At 47.0% G+C, this 21167-nt stretch overlaps 5 protein-coding genes across 5 annotated transcripts in view; 3 read left to right on the top strand and 2 right to left on the bottom strand.

Moving 5' to 3' along the window:
• Positions 1–277: 277 nt before the first annotated feature.
• LOC144150206 (uncharacterized) lies at positions 278–9162 on the bottom strand. The gene is made up of 6 exons (XM_077682052.1): positions 8766–9162; positions 8658–8676; positions 8418–8563; positions 1713–1748; positions 1578–1618; positions 278–370 (listed from the first exon to the last, which is right to left on the bottom strand). The coding sequence occupies exons 1-6, from the start codon at positions 8839–8841 to the stop codon at positions 296–298; spliced, it is 393 nt and encodes a 130-aa protein (XP_077538178.1). The 5' UTR covers positions 8842–9162; the 3' UTR covers positions 278–295.
• A 259-nt stretch (positions 9163–9421) lies between these two features.
• On the top strand, positions 9422–9778 carry LOC144148453 (ubiquinol-cytochrome-c reductase complex assembly factor 2). Its single transcript, XM_077679991.1, has one exon. It carries the CDS (start codon positions 9422–9424, stop codon positions 9776–9778), a length of 357 nt encoding a protein of 118 aa, XP_077536117.1.
• Arv1 (ACAT-related protein required for viability 1) lies at positions 9779–15458 on the top strand. The gene is made up of 6 exons (XM_077682051.1): positions 9779–9956; positions 12011–12130; positions 12291–12423; positions 13113–13176; positions 14412–14554; positions 15076–15458. Exons 1-6 carry the CDS (start codon positions 9864–9866, stop codon positions 15171–15173), a joined length of 651 nt encoding a protein of 216 aa, XP_077538177.1. The 5' UTR covers positions 9779–9863; the 3' UTR covers positions 15174–15458.
• Positions 15459–16499: 1041 nt separating this feature from the next.
• Trs33 (trafficking protein particle complex subunit Trs33) lies at positions 16500–20737 on the bottom strand. The gene is made up of 6 exons (XM_077681901.1): positions 20641–20737; positions 20421–20482; positions 20229–20346; positions 20036–20119; positions 19188–19281; positions 16500–16622 (listed from the first exon to the last, which is right to left on the bottom strand). Exons 1-6 carry the CDS (start codon positions 20719–20721, stop codon positions 16588–16590), a joined length of 474 nt encoding a protein of 157 aa, XP_077538027.1. The 5' UTR covers positions 20722–20737; the 3' UTR covers positions 16500–16587.
• Positions 20738–20900: 163 nt separating this feature from the next.
• The window catches only part of Pnn (desmosome associated protein-like protein pinnin), a 34468-nt gene continuing 34201 nt past the window's right edge, over positions 20901–21167 (top strand). Inside the window, exon 1 of the mRNA XM_077681842.1 lies at positions 20901–21030. Coding sequence (XP_077537968.1) covers positions 20912–21030 — 119 coding nt within the window. The 5' untranslated portion in view covers positions 20901–20911. The remainder of the gene's footprint in view (positions 21031–21167) is intronic.

The following is a 21167-nucleotide window of genomic DNA, read 5'->3' as shown; positions in this document are numbered from 1 at the left end:
AGCGTTGCCAAGGTGCGCAGCGAAAGTGAACGTACATTTCGCGAGAAAAATATTAATGGAAGGTTTTGGTAGATCTGTGTACCAAGTTAACGGTACTTCAAAATGAACATAGCTCGCAAGTCGGGCCTTGAAAAACTAATACTAATCGAAAGGTGCTGTAAATAAGGATTTAGAAGTGTTGTAAATACCCTGGAGAACAGAAGTGAGGTTGGAAGAAATTTTATTGTGTAAACGGCATTTCGATCTGTGGTATAGAACATGTGCACGTAAGATGAGGTTATTCGATACAGATTTATTAGCGATGTATGTGAGCTCCAGTTTTTGACGGGGTGGTTTTTGTGCCGTGACCAGGGCTGCTTGTGAAGGTGTCCTGAAATGAAAAAAAAAGCAAGGAAAACAATCCACATTATCATGACGACCAAAGGGCCTACACATATATGTAGCCCTGTACAGTTGATGAGGAACAAAGAAAAAAAAAACTAGTGATGTTTGTTATAACACTAGTTTGTTACTACATAGTTTGTTATAAAAAACTAGTTTGTTATAACAACAACTAATTCAGGGTTAACATCCAAGGCAGCATTTATTCATTGGAATCATGGATCTTCATAAATGGACCTCTTTCCGTTTGTTTAACTAGAGGTAATGCCAGCTATTCGATAAAGAGCCACCCAGAAAACGTTTTTGGTAGCACTGCAGATTTATCTTATGCAGTCGGTTCAAAAAGTGCTGAAGATGCTTGTCGGACGATTCCATTCAGCCATAGACTTGAGTTGCTCGCATAATTCAATGCTGGATGTAGGCACTAATGGGAGTGTTTGCTCACTGTACACTAGCTTGAAGTAGCAAACAGCATTGAGTAGGCATAGCACTCATCCCATCCTCTGCTCTTAATTAACAAAAGGAATGAGAGTGTGGCTGTGTGGGGATCTTTTTTTTTTTGTCCTAATGCGGCATTTTTCTAACATTCCATATTTGGCATTGATTCATGCAGTTTCCTGCTCCAGCTCAGCCTACATTGAACACTGAACTGGACAATGATGGAAACGGTGCTAATATATTTCTCAGAGCAACAGTTGTATGCAGAACTTCCTTGCACAACCTTTACAAACTTGCAGTGGCTCAGTAGCTAAGGCATTGTGTTGCTGAGCCCAAGGACATGGGTTTGATCCCAGCTGCAGCGGCAGTATTTCCGGAGGAGATGAAAAACGAAAGCACCCCAGTATAGAGATTTCAATGCACGTTGAAGATCCTTAGGTGGTTGAAACTAATCCGGGGCCTTCCACTAAGGCATGCTTCATAGCCTTGGTGCAATTTTTTTTTACCAACCGTTCCATCTTTTGCTATGTAGTCAGATCATTCTGGCCGTGACGGCATCGACTCCACCCACAGAAATTATCATCGTCGAGAAATCTTTTCAAACTGGGTAGGTTTTAAATGTGTGCCACAGACACGTGACTTATGCACTGTGCTATGCAGCCACCAAAAGGTCTGTCCAGCAATTACACACTGCAATTTGCAAAGGCTACGGGTTGTCCTGCCTATCATTGTGCAAGGCTATAAGAATTCGTACATACCGTCGTGACGTTCTTGTTGTCCTTTGGGGTAGGCGTCAGTTCTGGAAAGAGAGGGCACACAGGCTGGCTGAAGCCAACAATTGCATCTGGCTAGTGGATTGGATTTACCACCATGGATTTGCCATGGTTACTTACGAATAACAGGGGGGCCTGTTGGCAGAGGCGGTCGACCTGTTTGCACAGAAACATTAACACTGTTAGACAATTTCTGCTCATGCATCAAAAAAAAAACTACAAAGTTTATTAGTAGGTGGCAATTTACTATTTTTTTAACGTTTTATTTGTCCAGAAAGATTGAACTTGCTGCATTACTTATAGTAGCTAAATTTTTTGTTCAAAGTTTCAGCTTCATAGGCAGGCATGAAAGTGTGCGTAGGATTCCTTTACGCTTGTGTTTAAAGGGGCCCTGAAACAATTCTCAGAGATGCTTTGCGAATGCTTTGGGTACAGAAAAGCACTGTTGCAGACATCGCTTGTATCAAGGATGTTTTTAAAAGCACTAGAATCATTAGCGTTAACGATGACAAAAAATTGCCTCCATGCTTTTCCATTGCCTCACGGCATGCGTTTATGCTGGACTGCAACGCATCATTTCACTGGTCCCTCGAAACGGCAAAGTGGCACGTCCAGGCACCCGTATAGAAGTGACTAAATCTCACCCAACAGATCAACGTTGCTGCCAGCAAACTATGCATATACAAATGTGTACTGGAAACATGCACTGTTCTGCCGGAAACCAAACACTCCCTCCCATGCTCTATGCGTGTTGGGCCACAACGTCAAATTTATTAAGCTGATAATCTTTTTTTGGGCTACCTAATGCAAGAATTCTGGTGTTGTGAAAGAAGATGTTCTCCGATCCCCGCGCATGCTGGCATTATCATCATCATTATGTAAATAGAATTCATGGTTCCCTCTGCACGTCCCGGCACTTTGTCTCCTGGTTTTCCACATCATTGGTGCAAGAAACCCGTGAACGAAACCCCCTCGACGACTCGGAAGTATCCGACCTTGGGTTCAACAACGATGGAAGCCAGAGACCCCACCGATGCCGACGGACGTGCCTACATACCGAAGGGCCCATGAGAACTGTTTACTACAGCGGAATCTCATCGCGTGTTGTGGAATTTGGGTGAGTCAATCGAGAGCCGCATTTCACTGTGGAAGAATATGACGGCGGACGCGGGAAAAGAGGACAGTTTATTGAAGCTTCCTGCTATCAGAATCATTACCATAAAACGACAGGCACTTCGGGCACTAATACAGAATATTCGAGCAGAAGCCCTTGCCGCAGTGACCTGCCCGCAGCCCAGTGACCTAGCGCTCAAAAGCCTTCTTTATCGCCTCCAAGAACACGAAGCCAAGCTGAAACAGCTTGATAAAGAGCTTGAGCCTCACGCAGCCCCCGAATGTCTCGAAGAGGAATTTACCACATGCTTTGAATATGAGGAGATTATCATCGACACGAGAACAAGATTACGGTGTGCCTTACAAGACGGGATCACAACAGAATATCAGCGTACTGCTGATGTATTATCCGGCATCTCCGACTCTTCGCTCGTTAAGAAGTCTTCAGGTAATCGTGCTCCGCATAATTCAATTCCGACACCGCCCATTACAATCGAGTACCCCGCTAATGAAGCCGTTCCAGGTGAAGCTTCAGCAGAAGATTTTCCAACTAAAAACCGTGAATTTATTCGTCCGAAGCACTCAGAGAAAACACCTAACGACAGTGACCAATGTCAGCGTGAGCCACCTTCAACAGTACTCGGCCAGGAGCAACTCCCACGGGGCCCTGATTACGACATGCTTCAGCGGATACCACGCAAGGCAGCAGCAAAGATAGGCCCGAAGAACCGATCCAAAGCCCTTTCTCCTTGCCAAACGTCATTCGCATCAATCAGACCTTCTCCCAAGCGCTCGACCCGTTTGACAGTTCAACTGAGGAAGCGCATCAATGACTGGACACTGTACGAACGCGGAGAGTTTAGGAGACCACCGAAGTCCTTGATTAGGCGCACCAAACAGACAAATCCTCGGATGCGACAGAAAACTCCTCTGTTAAGCAAGGACCCCACAGCAGAAGAATACAGTGAAACCAGCACGTGGGATCTACACAAGTATCATCATCGACGGCTTCTCATCCCAAAGAAAATCGGCGAAACTCATGAGGAACTTACTTTCGTCCAACAAACTGTGATTGTTGTCGACAAGTCCGGAACTGCACACAAGTATGTTTGTCGGAAGCGCAATCGACGCTACAAACACCGCTGGAAGATCAAGCTGCCCTGATGAAACTGGACGAACACAGAAAGTGACCATGCCAGTGAAACGGACTACAGGGACGGGACAACTAGTTTATTCACTCTGTTGGGGCGGGGAGGATGTTGTGAAAGAAGATGTTCTCCGATCCCCGCGCATGCTGGCATTATCATCATCATTATGTAAATAGAATTCATGGTTCCCTCTGCACGTCCCGGCACTTTGTCTCCTGGTTTTCCACATCATCTGGTCTTACTGTCTGTCACTCGACTCTGCAATAATTGTTATAGGTGAAACTGCTCACTAGTGGGCACTAAACCACTAAGAACTGGTGCGTAAACGATTGGTAAGGGGAAAGGGTGTAAATGGAAGGAGGGTGGGATGGGGTGGGATAAGGGATGGGTGAGTGAGAGGAGGGTGAAAAAGGTAGCAGAAGAGGGTTTGGTGGATGAGGGGGATTGGAGGAAGAGGGAGGACAAGGAGGAAGGGGAGGGCAAAGGAGGAGGGAATAGAGGGAAAATGGAGGATAGGGTGACATGCGTGGAGGACACGGAGAGGGGAGATAAAATTGATGCAAAGGGAATTGGGAAGGCGGAGCGGAGGATGTAGGGAAAAAGGAATGGGTGGTGAAGGGGAAGGCAGAGAAGTGGGAGGTGGAAAGGAAGCAGGGAAAAAGGCAGGTGGGAAGGCAGGGAAGTGGTGGAGGGGACAGACGTGAGGGAAGGAGGGAGATTGGAGGAGGAGAGATCGAGGAAGAGAAATGGTACGAGTAGAGAGCTGGTATCTACAGAAAGAAGGAGAACGCAATGAGAGAACAGCACGGTGGGGTTGACCGGAAGGGTAGGCGGAACAGAACAAGAGGGGAGGAGAGGTGAGGATGAAAGATGCGAAGGGTACGAGGGATGAGTCAGGACTAGTAAATGCAGGAAGGAAAGTGAATGGGAGGAGGGGTACAGCGTAGGGAAAGGAGAGAGGAGGGGGAGAATTAGGGTGGCCGTAACATATGCAACATTGGCCATGAGTTGATCTGAGGAGGGGAGGAGATTGGGGGAAGAGGAAGGTTAGGAGAGAGAGTTGTGGAGGGGGGAAGAGCCAGATGGGGGGAGAATACAAGGAGTAGCGCGGTGGAGTGGGGAAGTGTAGGAGGAGGATTAGAGGGAAGAGCTAGGAAGAGGATGGAAGGTAGAAATTGATCATTGGTAGTTAAGGTGAGTTAATTGGCATATTCATGGGAGATTGTGGCCATTACTACACCAGGGGGGCCAATCCTGCTCTGGTGAGGGAGTGCTTTACTGGCAATGGTCGCCGGGGTCAGGCCATACCCCAAGCTTCATTCTGCAATTCCATCAACATGCGGATTTTTTGAAAAATGTGGTGGGAATTGTCTGGCACCGGGATTCAAACCACGGTCCTTCTGCATGCGAGGCGGACGCTCTACCTCTACGCCTCCGCTGCTACCCTTTCGCTAGCATTAACAAAAGGTAGCAGTTCTTGTACTAATTAGGCGAGAGGTACAAACTCAAGGTGGTACAGGGCTACGCGCCCACATCCAGCCACGACGACAAGGTAGTGGAACGCTTCTATGAAGATATGGAATCGGCAATGGCTAAAGTAAAAACACAGTATACCGTAGTTATGGGTGATTTCAATGCTAATGTAGGCAAGAATCAGGCTGGAGACAAGGCAGTTGGGAACTATGGTCTGGGCTGTAGAAATAGCAGGGGGAACCTGCTAGTCAAGTTCGCAGAACGGAATAACCTACGCATCATGAATACCTTCTGCAAACGATAGAGCAGAAAGTGGACGTGGAGGAGCCCGATTTGGGGAGTGTCAAAATGAAATAGACTTCATATTGTTACGTGGCGCAGGACATGAACCATGAGATACGGACTATGTATTTTAAACTATTTACATGGCGGCTTGCGATAAACTATGCGATAACCCCGGCGTTGTGCAGGATGTGGAAGTGCTCGGAAGGGTAAGGTGTAGTGACCACCGTATGGCAAGATCTCGAATTAGGCTAGATTTGAGGAGGGACTGTAACAAGCTAGTACGAAAGAAGCCGAATAATGAGCTAACAGCAAGACGTAAAGCAGAAGAATTCAGGATCGCGCTGCAGAACCGATATTCAGCTCTTACCGAGGAAGCAGAGCTTACGACACAGGAAGCCAGCGACAACCTTACACGCATTATCACGGAGTGTGCAGTAGAAGTCGGGGGCATGATGGCTAGACAGGATACTGGTAAACTTTCCTAGGAGACGAAAGATCTAATTAGGAAACGGCAAACCATGACAATCTCCACCCCAGCTGACAGAATAGAACTAACGGAGCTTTCTAAGTTAATCAATAAGTGTAAGACAGCTGACACACGGAAGTATAATATGGAGAGGATCGAATACGCTGTAAAGAATGGAGGTAGCCTGAAAGCAGTAAAGAGGCGTCTTGGCGTGGGAAAAATCAGATGTATGCACTTAAAGACAAGCAAGGCAATGTCATCGCAAATAGGGATAACATGGTCACAGTAGCCGAGGAGTTCTATAGGGATCTGTACAGTAGCCAGGACATCCAGCATAATGCCGAACGAGAAAGTAGTTCAGAGGAGATAGACATCCCACCAGTAACGACCGAAGAAGTAAGGAAGGCTTTGAAAGAAATGAAAGGGGGCAAAGCACCTGGTGAGGATCAGATAACAGCAGACGTCTTGAAGGATGGCGGAGAAATTGTACTTGAAAAACTGGCAAACCTGTATACGCAATGCCTAATCACCGCAAGTGTAGCGGAATCTTGGAAGAAGGTGAACATCATTCTAATCCATAAGAAAGGTGACGTGAAAGACTTGAAAAATTACAGGCCGATCAGCTTACTGTCAGTCGTCTACAAGGTACTTACCAAGGTAATCGCTAACAAAATTTCTGCAACCTTAGATTTCAGTCAACCTAAAGAACAAGCAGGGTTCCGTAAAGGCTATTCAACAATGGACCATATTCACACGATCAATCAGGTGATGGAGATTTGCGCGGAGTATACTGGACCCCTATATATAGCCTTCATAGATTGTGAGAAAGCATTTGACTCGGTCGAAACCTCAGCAGTCATTCAGGCATTACGGAACCAGGGTGTAGATGAGCATTATGTAAGAATACTAGAGGATATCACAATGGGTCCACAGGTACCATCATCCTCCATAAGGAGAGCAGTAAAATACGTCGGACAAGGAGACACAATCTCTCCAATGTTATTCACAGCATGTTTACAAGAAGTATTCAGAACATTGGATTGGGAACAGGTGGGAGTAAGGGTTAATGGAGAATACCTCAGTAACCTCAGATTTGCGGATGACGTTGCCTTGCTAAGTAACTCGGGGGACGAATTGCAAAGCATGCTTTCCGCACTGGACAAACAGAGTAGAACCGTACGTGGGCCTGAAAATTAATATGCAGAAAACTAAAGTAATGATCAATAACGTCGGGACAGCACAGCGGTTTGAGATAGGTGGCGAGGCAGTGGAAGTGGTAAGCGAATATATCTACTTAGGCCAAGTTGTGACCCTGGATCCCAACCATGAGGCAGAGATAATTAGAAGGATAAGAATGGGGTGGAGTGTATACGGCAGACATTCTCAGATAATGAATGGCAACCAACCATTGTCCATGAAGAAGAAAGTGTATGACAGCTGCATCTTACCGGTACTCACCTATGGGGCAGAAACTTGGGGGCTCACTAAGAGGGTTCAACTTAAATTGAGAACGACTCAGCGAGCAATGGAGAGGAAGATGATACCTAGGTGTAACATTAAGAGACAAGAAGAGAGCGGAGTGGGCCAGGGAACAAACACGTGTTAAGGACATATTAGTAGAAATTAAGAAGAAATGGACATTGGCAGGGCATGTAATGCGGAGGCAAGATAACCGTTGGTCATTAAGGGTAAGAGTGGATCCCCAGAGAAGGCAATCGTTGCAGGGGGCGGCAGATATATAGTTAGATGAGATCAGATCAAGAAGTCTGCGGGGATAAATTGGTCGCAGTTAGCACAGGACCGGGATAATTGGAGATTAATGGGAGAGGCCTTTGCCCTGCAGTGGGCGTAGATAGGCTGGTGATGATCGAGTTAAGGTGAGGGGCGAGAGAGAGACAGAGAGAAGGTAAATTGAAGGAGAAAGGAGGGAGGAGATTGTGCACGGTATGGGAGCGGGAGAGAGGAGGAGGTGGTAGCGTGGTCGGGGCAGCCAAAGTGCCATCGTCTTTGGTGTCATTGCAGCGAAGTATTTTAGCGACTTAAAAAAATATGGGAAATTACTTTTGCAATCTGGGGCTCAATGTATACACTGACCTGACCTTACAAAGCCATACCAAACATTTAAAATATTGCCAGCGTGCCACTAGTACGTGCCTTTCACCATGCCATATGAATTCCTCTTTTTGCCTACATCCCGGCCGTCGCTGCTCACGGCCGCGACATTGCACCTAGATATAGCTTCGTGGTAGAAAGTGGTATAAAACTTTTATAACCGACGTTTATAACCTAAAGGAAGCCCGATTAGGTTTAGCGTTTCAGGGCCCCTTTGCGCACTCGTACCTTTTTTGAAGGCGTAGCAGAGCGATAGCACGACGGTCACTGTGACGATCAGGCTGATGAGGACGACAAAAAGCCAGGTGCACGATAAGGGGGACGTGAACGGCTCCCGCGTGCTGGTCAGGGCTAACTTGAGCTCGTCGAACGTACTGCGCATGCGTGAAGGGTAAAAATAAAAGAGTTAATTAAAATTCGTGTAACAATGCCGTCATTGGTATTGCTACGCATGGGAGATATGCTTACATAGTTCTTCTCTTGGTGCCTATGAGAAACGCGCGTTGGACGGTTCGAACCAGTTAATGTGCCGCAAATGTGGCCGTGGCACAGTGGGCATGCATATCATGCGCTCACCTGTCGATCGCAGTCCTTGGGTGTCGTGATCCGTTTCATCGTTGGCACCACCAACGGAAGCACGTCTCACTGCCATACTTAAACTTGAGGTTTTGCGATGTGCTTGCGCTAGTGCTCGACTGATGACATGCTGGGTAGTGGCACAGAACGTAGTGGCAGTAGTGGGGTAGTGGTGGTGGGGTGATCGCGTGGTGGCGGTGGTGGGGCCACCTTAGTTGCCTTAGTGGTGGTACCGGTGGTACCGTCAACATAGATGGCTCGCACTCACTCATGGGGATTAGTCAAGGCGCGAACTTAATTTTTGTCTTGGTTTTCACTCATTTGATTCATTTTCCTTTCTTTTCTCCCGCCAAGCGGTTTGCAATCATGCGGCACTTGCTGCATCTTTGAAAACGAAACCAATAATCGATACAAAATTTGTTTATATAAACTAGAAAACAACCCTTTAGACTACTCACGTGATGTTCTAAACAATTCTAAGAACTGCCTGACCCGTGATTATTTTTACTGGAGACAGCTGAAGAATTCTTAAATTCAAGGGAAAATTCAAGCGACCGCAATCCGATCCAAGTCGATCCGCAGCCAACATAAGGCCAACACGCGCAAACTTGCTCGCGGCACGAGAATAAATGGCAGGCAGCTTGTACCGCGATTACATGAAAATCTGCGGCGTCTGGCGCGCTGATCCCTTCAGAAGCGGCAAATGCCTCGGCGAGTACATCCGGCGTAGAGTGGCGGAAGAGTTCCGCCAAAGTGACCAGACCGTACTCGAAGACCCCGACGAGTGCGCCCGCAAGCTGAACAGCCTGCAAGCCCTGACCTCCGACCGCTACGCCAAGCAGTACCCGAGGGTGGCCGCATCGTCTGCTTCGGGCTTCACGCGCGCCGAGTGTTCCAAGATCATACTTGAGAACCTGCACAGCCCGGAAGGCACTCAAGAAGAGAAGTCTCTGATCGAAAAGCTCAAGGAAAGGCTCTCTTTCAAGACTGATGTTGGCGAGCCTAAGCAGTAGCGAATCTGAAATAGAAACCGCTGCGCAGTTTCGTGACCCGCCTAGTAGTGTGACCCGCGGGTCGACGACGACAGAGAGCACCACCATGGACTTTGACTACGCGTGCGTTCACTGTGGCGCGATGAAGCAGCAGATGTACAGATCGTACGGCCCAGATCTACTGACCTTGTCAAGATGCGTGAGTACGCGTGCCAACAGCTGTGATGTCGATTTTGTCCCTTCTTTTTAAGGGTATTATTGTGAACCCGGCGTTTTTTTTTTTTTTTTTTTTGTTGCGTCGCTTTTTTGGAAACCGTTTTGAACTCCCGAGGAACCATATGCCGCCGCAAAAATGTCTATCTGACCAAAGAGAGCATTATAGCCACATCTGGCTGATGCGCCACTAAAATCCAACTTATTACCACCTGACCAAAAACGTGACCAGACTAGCGTATTGGTGGCACAGCTCACAGAAGCTTAAGTCAGCAGTTGCTTAACGCAAAATGAACCTTTGCCACATTTGAGGCAAAGCGTAAGCACATAACTGAGAATACCTACCAGTGCGCGGTGGTGAGGTACTTCAGTAAAGAACAAACGAAAAAAAAAAGAAAGAAAACCGGCCGGAATAAAAACGGTGTCTATAAGAGTGAGATAAGAGCAACGCTGTGTGAACATACTTTTGGGAGCCAAAGGCCGGATTCCACGCAAGCAGCGGTCAGAAGGCATTGCAGCACCACCATGAGAAACTGCCGATAAACTGGCTGTGCGGCCTGTTTTACCTGCACGCATCTTTGTTGGCCCACACAAGTTGGTACGGTGTTGGTCAACAGAAGGACAGAGTGGTATTGCTTTGGCTGTACATGGATCTGAGCCAGACATGGCCAGACTTCGTGGTGGAATTTGCGTACAGTGATACGCTGAACAGTGTGTTCCTTGTGTTACTCCTCATCATAAACTCAGGCACGTGACTTGCTCCATTGAAACAAGGCTTGAGCATGTTTTACACTTGATTCGCAGGTTCTTATCGTTAAGGAAGCATAGCGATAACAGGGAGTAATAAAGAGATAAAAAATGGCAGCATCTCCCTCCCGTAGATGATGGCGAGGGTGCCGAGTACGGGACTCAAAATGACATCCAAGTTGCGCCGCGAGTGACATCTGATTTGTGCCCCGACTGTCACTTGATTTGAGCCGTGAGTTGCACCTTGATTATTCCCTAAATGAAACTGCAACTCACGGCTCAAATCGAATTTCGCTTGATGGTCGTGTGCGCACGGATGGGTGCGGACGGACATTGGGAGGTCCTAAGGTACTCCACACCGTTACAGGTGAGGGAGTAAGCCGTTTGACTGACGGGTACTGACTCACGGTCGTAGCCCAACGGGTAAGACGACTGACACTAACTCTGTCTGGTCTACCGGGCAGAGGCTCGAATCCTGCAGGTGCCTGCGTGATTTTTTGCGATTGTAAATGCTATGTGCACAGACGCGGATGGACATTGTGAGGTCCTGAGGTACTCCGCACCTAAAACAAAGCTGAGTGTTAACACGGCCACAGATATTGAGCTCCAATTCAGCTGCTCACCACGAGCACTTTGAAAATACACAAGATGTGTGCAGCTGCAGTCTCTGTGTCTACTAACAGCGTATCAACTCATGGCAGCAAATGACGATGTGTGCAGCAAAACGGGCCGCACACCCAGTATCTCGGCAGCAGGGGGTGCACTGCGATGCGTTTCGGCAGCTGCTCAAGTGGAATCGAGATTTTTGCTCCGAGCAGTGCATTGGTCGTATTCCGATCCCACAGGCTAAAGGTACAGTCGCGATCAATTTGAAGGCGATCGCTCGAGTGGGGCAGAATTGAAGCAATACCGAAGGTTAGCCTAGTTGGTAAAAGCGCACAGAAAGCGCTGGGGTATTCCAAGCACCTCTGGGCTGCTTGGAATATTCCAGCTGGTACGTCCTATGCTGTTAGTGTCGGCGTTAAATGGCTGTGAAGTATTCCACGGAGAAGTGCCTTGCCTGATGCACTGTTGTGGTCGCAACTGCACTGGCCGTGCGCACACTTGCGCAGTGCATTCGGAGGTACCATGCTATGCAGACCTAGAGAACAACGTGCATTTGTGAGCAAGACCACAGTTACGGCTTCTTTCTGGCTACTTGCAGTCGCACTCCCCCCCTTTCAGAATAATCGCCCATCTATAGAGTCCCTGTTCTTCTTGAAAGTTTTGTTGCGTCTTTTGCACTGTTTGCAGACCCACTGCAAGCGGGTGGTGGATGAGTACATCGAAACGGAGCTCTCCATTGTCTTCATCGACGCACTACTCCAGAAGTTGGAGGCGTACAGGCACATCATCTTCAACGTCGGAATCGGCGTACGTGCGGGATGTTTTCTCTTTTTCTGCAATGACCGTCGTTTATGTCAAGTCTGCATTTCGTTTTGGCACTACTACTGCCTACAACAATGAACTCACCCTTGGAAACCTGTGTATATGCCTATTGGCTTTTTCTTTTGTGTGGTCTCTTTATCAACAGAGGCCGTGGAAGATTGGCTTGCTGTTCCTGCTCGGCGAAGCGCTGGAGCGGTGGATCTCGAGGCAGCAGACGCACAAAGCCGGATACGACTTGGAGTGGCACTTCTACATCATGTGTCTGTTCCTGGTCGTGAGTAAGTGCCGTGCAAGATTGGCTGCAATTGCTTAATTGAGATGCTTTGGTTGTGTTCCAGAGCTTGTTTTGCCGCAGTCTTCTGGACCAGATGTAGTAGCAAGTTGTCCGCTGTCAATGCAGTGTAGTTGTGAACGTTGTAGAATGCTGCAGTCGCATTAACGCTGCATGTAAGCAACCGTGATTTTGCTGTGGTTTGTTTGACATGTAGCATTAGACATGTCAGTGGTTGGCGAGATGAGATGCTTCCCCCCAGCCTATTAGAAAAAATATGGATCCAGGTTTATTGACTGGGCTACTGTCATTGTTGTTTCATGCATTTACCAAAGCACTGAACTTTTTGAGAAGTGATGAAAAAAAAAAAAAAAGGACCAAGTGACAAAACCTGCGGGAACTTTTTCAGAGTTCTGAGTGTGACTAACTGGTACTAATACAGTTATGAGATTCCTTGCTGTTTTACTTAGATAATTTATTTGGTAAGGGGGGTGGGGGGATTTGGGCAGGAGCTCTTGTAAGGCATCCTTTTTAGCTCCATTGTCTTTAGTACGACTGCAAAAGCAAAGATGTCGATTGAAAAAGGTTGTAGGTTTACCGATTAACAAGCCCAGCTGTGTGTTCTCTAGTGTGGGCGACGTCTTTTTTTTTTTTCTGCAATTGTAATTGGGAGCTCGTCGACTTTGTCTTTTCCAGGCAATGCCATGTTCATCGGACTGGTGGTTCTGCTTACAAGGCTGTCCAACTGCCAGTGCGACAGGTGAGCACAGCAGTCTTTTACAACCTGCCATGTGTGACAAAAAAAAACTACTCGAACAATCAGTCAGTGTGCGCAGACAGTGCTCGTCATTGAGCCATTGGATGTTCCTACGCCAGGTGAAAGCTCCCATCTTGCGTCTGCAAAACACGTCCTTTGACACTGAACTTCACTGACTCGTCTCCCCCTTGTCTACTTTTCCTTCCTCCTCAACTTCCCTTGTAGTCCCCTCCTCGCTTACTGTGATTTAGGTGGTTTGCATCCTCTCCCATCTCTGTTGCTCCCTTGGTATGGTCCACATATGAAACCACTCCCTTCAATTTCACATGCAATAATAATAATAACATAACATAACAAAACTTTATTTCAGAAGGTGGACGCGTCGGTCAGCATGGGGAAGAAAGGAAGGGGGGGGGGGGAGAGTTTAAATGTTACATTCTGCGGTCGACGCCTGAAGAGCGCGCGAACTCCCACAGAGAAAGCAGCGTCTGCCTTGCAGTGGCGATTAAAAAATAATAAAAAAAGCCCTTGCTAAGCTGCGATGTAACCGAGAATACTGTGAATACTGGGAACACAATGAGTCTTAGCCACAGCGGCAGCAGTAATAGCTGTTGTTTCCCACCCGAGGTATTATTTAACCCTCATAATAAGTGAGGTAGGTAGGTATTGAATCTGCACTTCTCCTGCAGGTCCAAGCTCGCCCAGTGAATGGGGAGGTGAGGGCACGGTGGTAGCCGGAACTTGACTGTCTGGGCAGTTGTACGGGAAGTGTGAGGGGGAGATATGGGAAAGGATGGTGGCGTTATACTACTTGCCGGTTTGTAGTTGGCACCAGATTTGTGAATTTTCGATGGAGAGGGTAGGGTGGGGTGAGTGCGACTTTCGGCGAGTGCGATGCTACTGTGATAGGATGTTAGTAAAGTGGAAGTGCAATTTCATCATTCCTGAACCACTGCTTATGAATGCCAGCTCTGTGTGTGGCTGTTCCTTGTTTGTTTATGGTATCTGAAATTTCGAAAACGTTTGTGAAACAAAAAAAAAGTGTGTGGCTGACTTTGCACTTACACCGGTTCTCGCTTAAATCCGCCGGGAGTGGCAGTGTCTTCCAGATAGCCGGGTTGATCTTCATTTTATCCGAGGGTCAAAGGGATGGAGGAGCTTTGGCGGTTTGGGAGGATGCGGTGGTTGGGTTGGGACAGAGTATGCACATAGGTGGTGCCCCCTCTTTTTAATTTCAGCAAGCTCCTGGCACGTGCCATGGTCCTGGGCAGCTATGGGAAGCTGCTGGCGCTGCCGGCCAACCTGTGGGGCTACGACTGGCTCCACTCGCAGGTGTTCCTCGCCACTTTCTTTCTCTTCTCGCAGGTGCAGGCCTGCCGAGGTGAGCCCGAGGGATTTTCTCCCCCTTCCCCTCAGGGTGGCCATGCAGCATGCTCTTCTTTATTTGTGTGTAGTTGTATTTTTGCGTATTTCGGCGCACGTTAAAGATCCCCAAGTGGTCAAAATTAATCCGGAGACCTCCACTACGGCGCGCCTCATCGCCAGCGTTGCGTTGGCGCGTTAAACCCTTCAATCAATCAATGTATTTTTGCGTGAAAGGTACAAATGCAATTACACTTTGTGCAATGACACATCCCAGCATGCAGAAAGAAATTGGGCTGCCACCGCCATTAAAATTAATTTTTTTTAGGCTCGCGCTATACTTTTTACAAACCCTAGGGCATTCAGTGAGCAATTTGTCGTTTTTCCACGACAGTGTAAAGTCTGACGTTACAAAATCGAAAGAACAAATGTGGACGTAAAATTTTGTGCCGAGTTTATGCGATGTCTTTGTGCAGGAAGATCGCAGGAGAGAGAGAAGTGTTGCGAAGTTTTCAAAGCAGCTTCGTTTTCATCTTTCAGCGGTCACTGGAATGGGCCGACGAAAGACGGCCGCCATCGTGTTCAGCTCTTATGCACTCCAGCAGGCCCTCAATGCCTGGCTGTCCCCCTTCTTGTGACTGTGGATGATGACAGCTGCTTGCGAGTGCCACTGTCAAGCAGAGTGCGGAACGTAGACTGACCGATGGTCCTTCGTGGATGCTCTGTGAACTGCTGCTTCAGAATGTCCGCTTTGAGTGCCGACGTGATACTCCTCAGCCAGTTTTAAACGCCGTCGAAGACGAAGAAATGAAACGTAGACTGGCCCACGGTCCTTAGTGATGAAACAAATGACTATTTCTTTGGAGTGTTTGACTGTTTCCGATCACTGTGAATAGCACATTAGTAAAAAAAAAATTTGAAAGGAATAAAATAGCATTAGACATTTTTAACAATTCATTGTGTTTTGAGGTTGACGGCGGAGTTCTTCGTGGCTTATGCCGCAATTCTTGGTAGAGTAGGGTAAGTTTGGATGATGGCATGTGCATGCTAGAGTAGTTGAGTGAGGAACGCAAAAGTGGCCAATCATTATGCCTGTACTGTGGCCTCTCAATTTTATATGGTAGTGTCTGTAATCCCGGCAACTTTGAGAATTGGTTTTGAAATTACTCACGGCCGTTGCCTCTTATTGGCTAAGCACGCTATTCGGAGATCAGTGGAATAAATGTTCCCTAAAAAGTTGTGTTTGCAGCTGCCCCTGTAGCGCTGTGGTATAGTACTTGGGTTACGTGAAGGCTCAGGTTCAAGTAAGACATTGCGATGTTTTTTTTTTAGCTTTCAGAATTTTTCGGTCATCGTGATTTTAATACTTTTTTTTACTCTGGTTTCTACTATATCAAGAGATTGACGCACAGGACTTCTAGAACTAGTTGAATTACGTTTAATATAGGTTGTGTTCTGTATCATTGGGCTGGGTTAGATTAGGTTTGTTGCAGTTGGGCTGGATTTGGGTATGTTACCACGTGCTTGGTTAGGTTATGCTAGGTTTGGCGAGGTTATGTTACATTAGGCTACATTGGGATGTAATATTAGTGAGCAAATTTTAGGCCAACCAGCTTTTATGGAAACTGCCGTGAGAATTTCCCGGAGGTAATTCTGACGGCTGCCGTGAGCTTAGATGCAGCCCTTTTATATCACTTTACAACAGGGGAAGTCGCAAATAACATGCTACCCTGCACTTTGCAGTCATGCATATTCTGTGGTGTAACTAGTCAAGTAAGGTAGTGCTTGTGATGTCCACTCTGTCATGTCCAAAGTTTGCCTACCTGTGTCCAGAATGGTTTTCACAGTAGTACTAGTTCATTTAATGCAAGCTAGAAAGTAGCCAACCTTGGGGCATAATGCCGAGAGTGAACATCACCACCTTGGGTTCTACTCGTAGTAACAAAACACTCGAAAAAGACGAGTAAGTGGTTGGTTACTGACATTTATGCACAGTGACATACGCAGAGGGTACAGTGAAGAGCAAAAAGGGGGAGGGGGAACCGGTGGACTTCACGAGTTTTGTGCAGCCTGGACTTGGAATTTGCCTGCACAGAGCACAGTGTTCAAGGTAAGTACATGCAGGCTGGAACATTGCAGATGGCACCTTCAAAGCATTTGGCACTGGTCAGATCCCCACTGCAGAGCTTCACACAAGCATTTGCTGAATGTAACTCGAAAATGTTACTCAATACAAACACCATGGCTCCACTTGAAAGAACGTCTTGCCAGGATAACACTTGCACCAATTTCAGTGCAAAATTCTTGATTAAAGCACGCACACACTATCGGGAAAACTGAGCAAATGTTGGCAACCCACTAGTCTGTGTGAGAGAGCAGTTGATTTTACGTGATTGGTTGATGCCAACAAAAAGCAACTGTCGATCAAAATAGTAGTGATGGCTTTCAGTTTCAACCCGTCGTTGAAACTACAAAAAAGTTAGAGTGCAAAAAGACGGGAAAATTACACGATTGGAGCCATCTTGGTGTGCTAGTGGCACTGCCTGCCTGCTTTTACATTTTATGTTAGGTTTATGTTGTCTTCATGGCCAATGTAAGCTTGAGAAAAGTGTGAATTTAGGCTATTTTGCACAAACCGAGGGCATAACAAACTGCACAAAAAAGGTAGGAAACTTTTTACTTTTTCTTCTTTTTTTTTTGAGGGTTCAAATGTCTGATACAGACAGCACTACACTCCCATTTTCTTCGCATTGCTGTCTCCCTCCAGTCCCATCCTGCAGTACTAGCACTAGCCAGTGTCCGATTGGCAAATTTTTGCACTCCATCAGCTTATCTTAAATTGAATTGCGTTTTACGACAGAAGGATGAAAAGTGGATGGGACGAGGCGCAAAAAGTTCAGAAAGACGATGAATGGGGCTCATTGGGTTAAAGAAAATCGAGCGCTACAAACGAGGACAGAAAAAATGAACGACGAGCGCATCTGTCTCGTCATTCTTCGTTTTTTAGATGCGACGCATCTCTTTAACTCGCCTTGTCCCTCCATCCATCCCTAGTCCGCACGCCTCTCCCCCATTCTCCTCGCCACGCCAGCTGCGCGGTAACGCCGCTTAAGGTCCTTAACGCCACTCTCACTGCAGCGCCATCTTGCGTTAGCGCCCGCTCTCATTGCAACGCCTAATGTGCGTCAGCACGCATTAGCGCTCAGTTAACACATGCGCTGCTCTCTCCCATTCCCCTCGCCGTTAACACGCGGTACATATAAACGCGATAACTGCGCCGCTCCGCTCAGTCGCTCCACCGCCGCTGCTCCAATGACATCCGATGACCACTGATGATTTGAATGGAGACTAAGAGGCCTGCTACCGCGATGGTCGGCGCAACCGTAACAGGCACCGCCCAGATGCGTCGCATCACCCCATGGTTTCCCCCCCACGGAAAGATGTGGTCAATTTTCTGTACTCGTTTGTAGCGCTCGATTTTCTTTAAGCAATGAACCAACTAGCCCAACAGCATATTTTACTGAAGGCTCATTGGTTGGTTAGAGTTGGTTCATCATCCTTTAGATCTTTTTGTACCTCGTCCCATCCACTTTTCGTCCTTCTGACGCCAAAGGTCTTAGCGCAAATCAAGCTGATGCAGCACCAACTAGCCAAATTTGCCGTTTACAGTGAAATATCATTAATTAGAGCTTCCATTATTAAATTTAGGGATAATTTTAACTACAATTTGGTCTGGCCAAGTCCGCATAGAAGTCAATGTATAAAGAAGCTCATTAATTAGAACCTGAGTAGGTTTGGCCACGTATAATTCAAATTACTGTATTTATTCGATTACAAGGCGGTCACGACTATAAGGCAAGGGTGCAGTTTGGACCGTCAATAAAGTCGCCATATATTCATGTACTGAGCTTCAAATATAAGAGGGGGGGTATGACTTTGAGACTACGAATTTTGCAAAAAAACCTCATTTAATATCCGAATAAATACGGTACATGTTACTGTGCCGGCACCTTGGGGCCTGGCACACGGCTAGAGAAATGCACTCTGTGTCTGCACATCAGGCTGTGTAGAACGGAGAAGGCACCCCCTGCGGTGGTTAAGGCATTGTGCTACTGAGCCTGAGGTCGCGGGTTCAATTCCCGGCCGCGGCGGCCGCTTTTCTGATGGAGGCGAAAAGCGAAAATGCCCGTGTGTTTGAGATTTCGCCGCACGTTAGAGATCCCCAGGTTGTCAAAATTACTCCGTAGCCCTCCAGTACGGAGCGCCTCATCGCCTGCGTTGCGTCGGCGCGGTAAACCCTACAATCAATCAATCAGAACGGAGAAGGCGAAATAGGGTAAGGCCAATCTAAAACTCCACTGGCGGATGTTTTGGAAGACGCATTCTTTGCGAACTACATTGATGTGGATGCAGTGTTGCACTGACAGGCCACAAGTGCAGAACTTGTCACTGCCAACGACAACAAGGAAGATGAAGGCAAAAGCATAGTGCAGCCGTTTTTCAGAAGTCATGGCAGGATAAAAAGCTGCCCGTCTCTACTTCAGTTTTCAAGAAGGCAAAGACAAGGCTTTCCGCTACATTCGTTCATTAGAGCAAAAAGTGCTTACTGTTGCGTTGCGCGTGCTTCGAATGAGGTATAATACGTGACTCACATGCAGGCATGGTAGTGACCTCGACCGTCACCACACTGTTGATGCCAAGGTTGGCGAGAGTTCCACGAATGAGGCCACAAGTGAACGCCAAGTACTGCAACGAAAGAAACAAAAACAGGCTCTTCGCAGTATGCACTGTGCAAGTGGCCAAAAAGCTACACTGGCCCCTCAAAAAGCTAATTTTGCGGAGTATGTCTGCAGGATAACTCCACTTATATGATAGATTCCCTCAATCGGATTACATGTAAGGCAAACAGGCTTTATAACGAAAAATTGCTTAATTGGATCGTTTCAATCAAAGTTTTTCACAGCCCCCACTGCAATGCATGAAGAAGTTTAAAGAGGAAGGTTACATAAATGATATATCCAGACGAGGGTCCCATAGTTGATACTGCACCGGGACCCTCGGTGTATTATTCCATTAAAAATACAGTGAAAGCAGCCAACGACAAATGACACAGTCACAGATCTCAGAGTTACACTTATAGAGTTAAAGTTACAACAGAGCAGTGCAAACCAAGGAACCCGTGTCATAACATTACTAGGCAGTCTCAATAAAAAGAAAATGAGAAGAAAATAAATATAAAAGAAATATAGGAAAGAAATGAAGAAAAACGAAAAAAAAAAAACGGCACAATACACTACATTGTATGTCAGGTCACAGTTTTAAGCAAAACAACAGTTTGGAATGTTCAGTAAAAGCGAATAGACGAAATAGCGCATGAAAAGCAAGTCATTCTCGCTTTTAACGAAGTACCGGTTAGAACGAAGAGTTGTCCCAAGGACTTCGTAATATGACGAAGGTTTACTGTAGCTTAATTCTGAAGAGCTCGAAGCAGCTAGCATACCTTGGGGGCCATCTCGATGTACTGCTTGTTGTTGGAAAGCTGCGTCAAGAACCGGAACTTGTTGTCGTGCAGGACGTAAACCCCCTGGATGAGGAGGAAAAGAAAATGTAAGGATCGCAGCGCGCAGAACACGATAGCTTGAACGTATCAACGGTATGAACAAGCATGCTGTCGGCACGAATCGGTAACATACGTGATGGTTCGTCCTCAAGTTGTCAATCTGCTTCTTGTACACGGCGGACCAGAACTCCTTGCAGATGAACTTGATGACGTCCAGCTCGGTCTTGAACCTCGGCCAGTCTTTCGTGAGCCTGCGATTGCGGTGGTTTAACTTCCGTGAACGTGTGCGAGCTACGAGACCCTCCGGAGTGGTCGAAGCGAGTACCTCTCAACGAGTCGATATCCAGTGGAGAAGCCGATCTGCTCCAGCTTGGTGACCGAGGCATCCTGCAGAAATGAGTTGGTTAATGTCAGACGCCACCAAAGCTAAGCGCAGGTGGGAGGTACAGGGGATTTCAAACAGCCTGCCGTACACCTCAGGGTGTGCGACGGTAAATTTGCGCTGATTTCGGAGCATGCTTTTTAAGATGTTTCGGACCAGTTACCCTTTCAGCGGCGTCGTTCTGCGAATAAATAGAATTTGTCATTTCCATGAACAAGAACTCGAAGAGCGCGTCGTCCGCCATCTTTCTTTTCGTCGTCTGCTAATCAGAACGCAGTAAATAAACGTAACTTAGTTTCACGTTTTTTGTAACGTTTTTAATTTTTTGCAAATTATTTTACTGTAAAGTTTTTATTTTTGTGTAAAATAATTTTAACGTTTGAATATACTGTAATATTAGCAAGTTTCTGCGGGGCTAAAGCATCAAAGCAAAAATGGCGGCAGCAAGCGTGTTATCGCAGCTGAAAGCGGAGTTTGAAGAAGCCCAGAAGGACCTCAAAGATGTGGACGAAAACATCAAGAGGCTCACAGGCAGAGATCCAGATGAGTTCAGGCAAGTGATACCTTGGAGCATTAGCCGCCAACGAATCCGTTGAACGGACAATGAAATCGACCCCGTTAAGACGCCGAAGTGTGTTTCGCTCGAGAGTGCTGTGGTTTGTTGTTCAGGACCGCAAAATGCGGCACAAT

The sequence above is a fragment of the Haemaphysalis longicornis genome, unplaced genomic scaffold (assembly GCF_048455015.1).
Source record: "Haemaphysalis longicornis isolate Haplotype H1 unplaced genomic scaffold, Haemaphysalis longicornis Haplotype H1 scaffold_8, whole genome shotgun sequence".
Classification (NCBI taxonomy): Eukaryota; Metazoa; Arthropoda; class Arachnida; order Ixodida; family Ixodidae; genus Haemaphysalis; species Haemaphysalis longicornis.
This window is presented reverse-complemented; position numbering and strand designations above follow the sequence as displayed.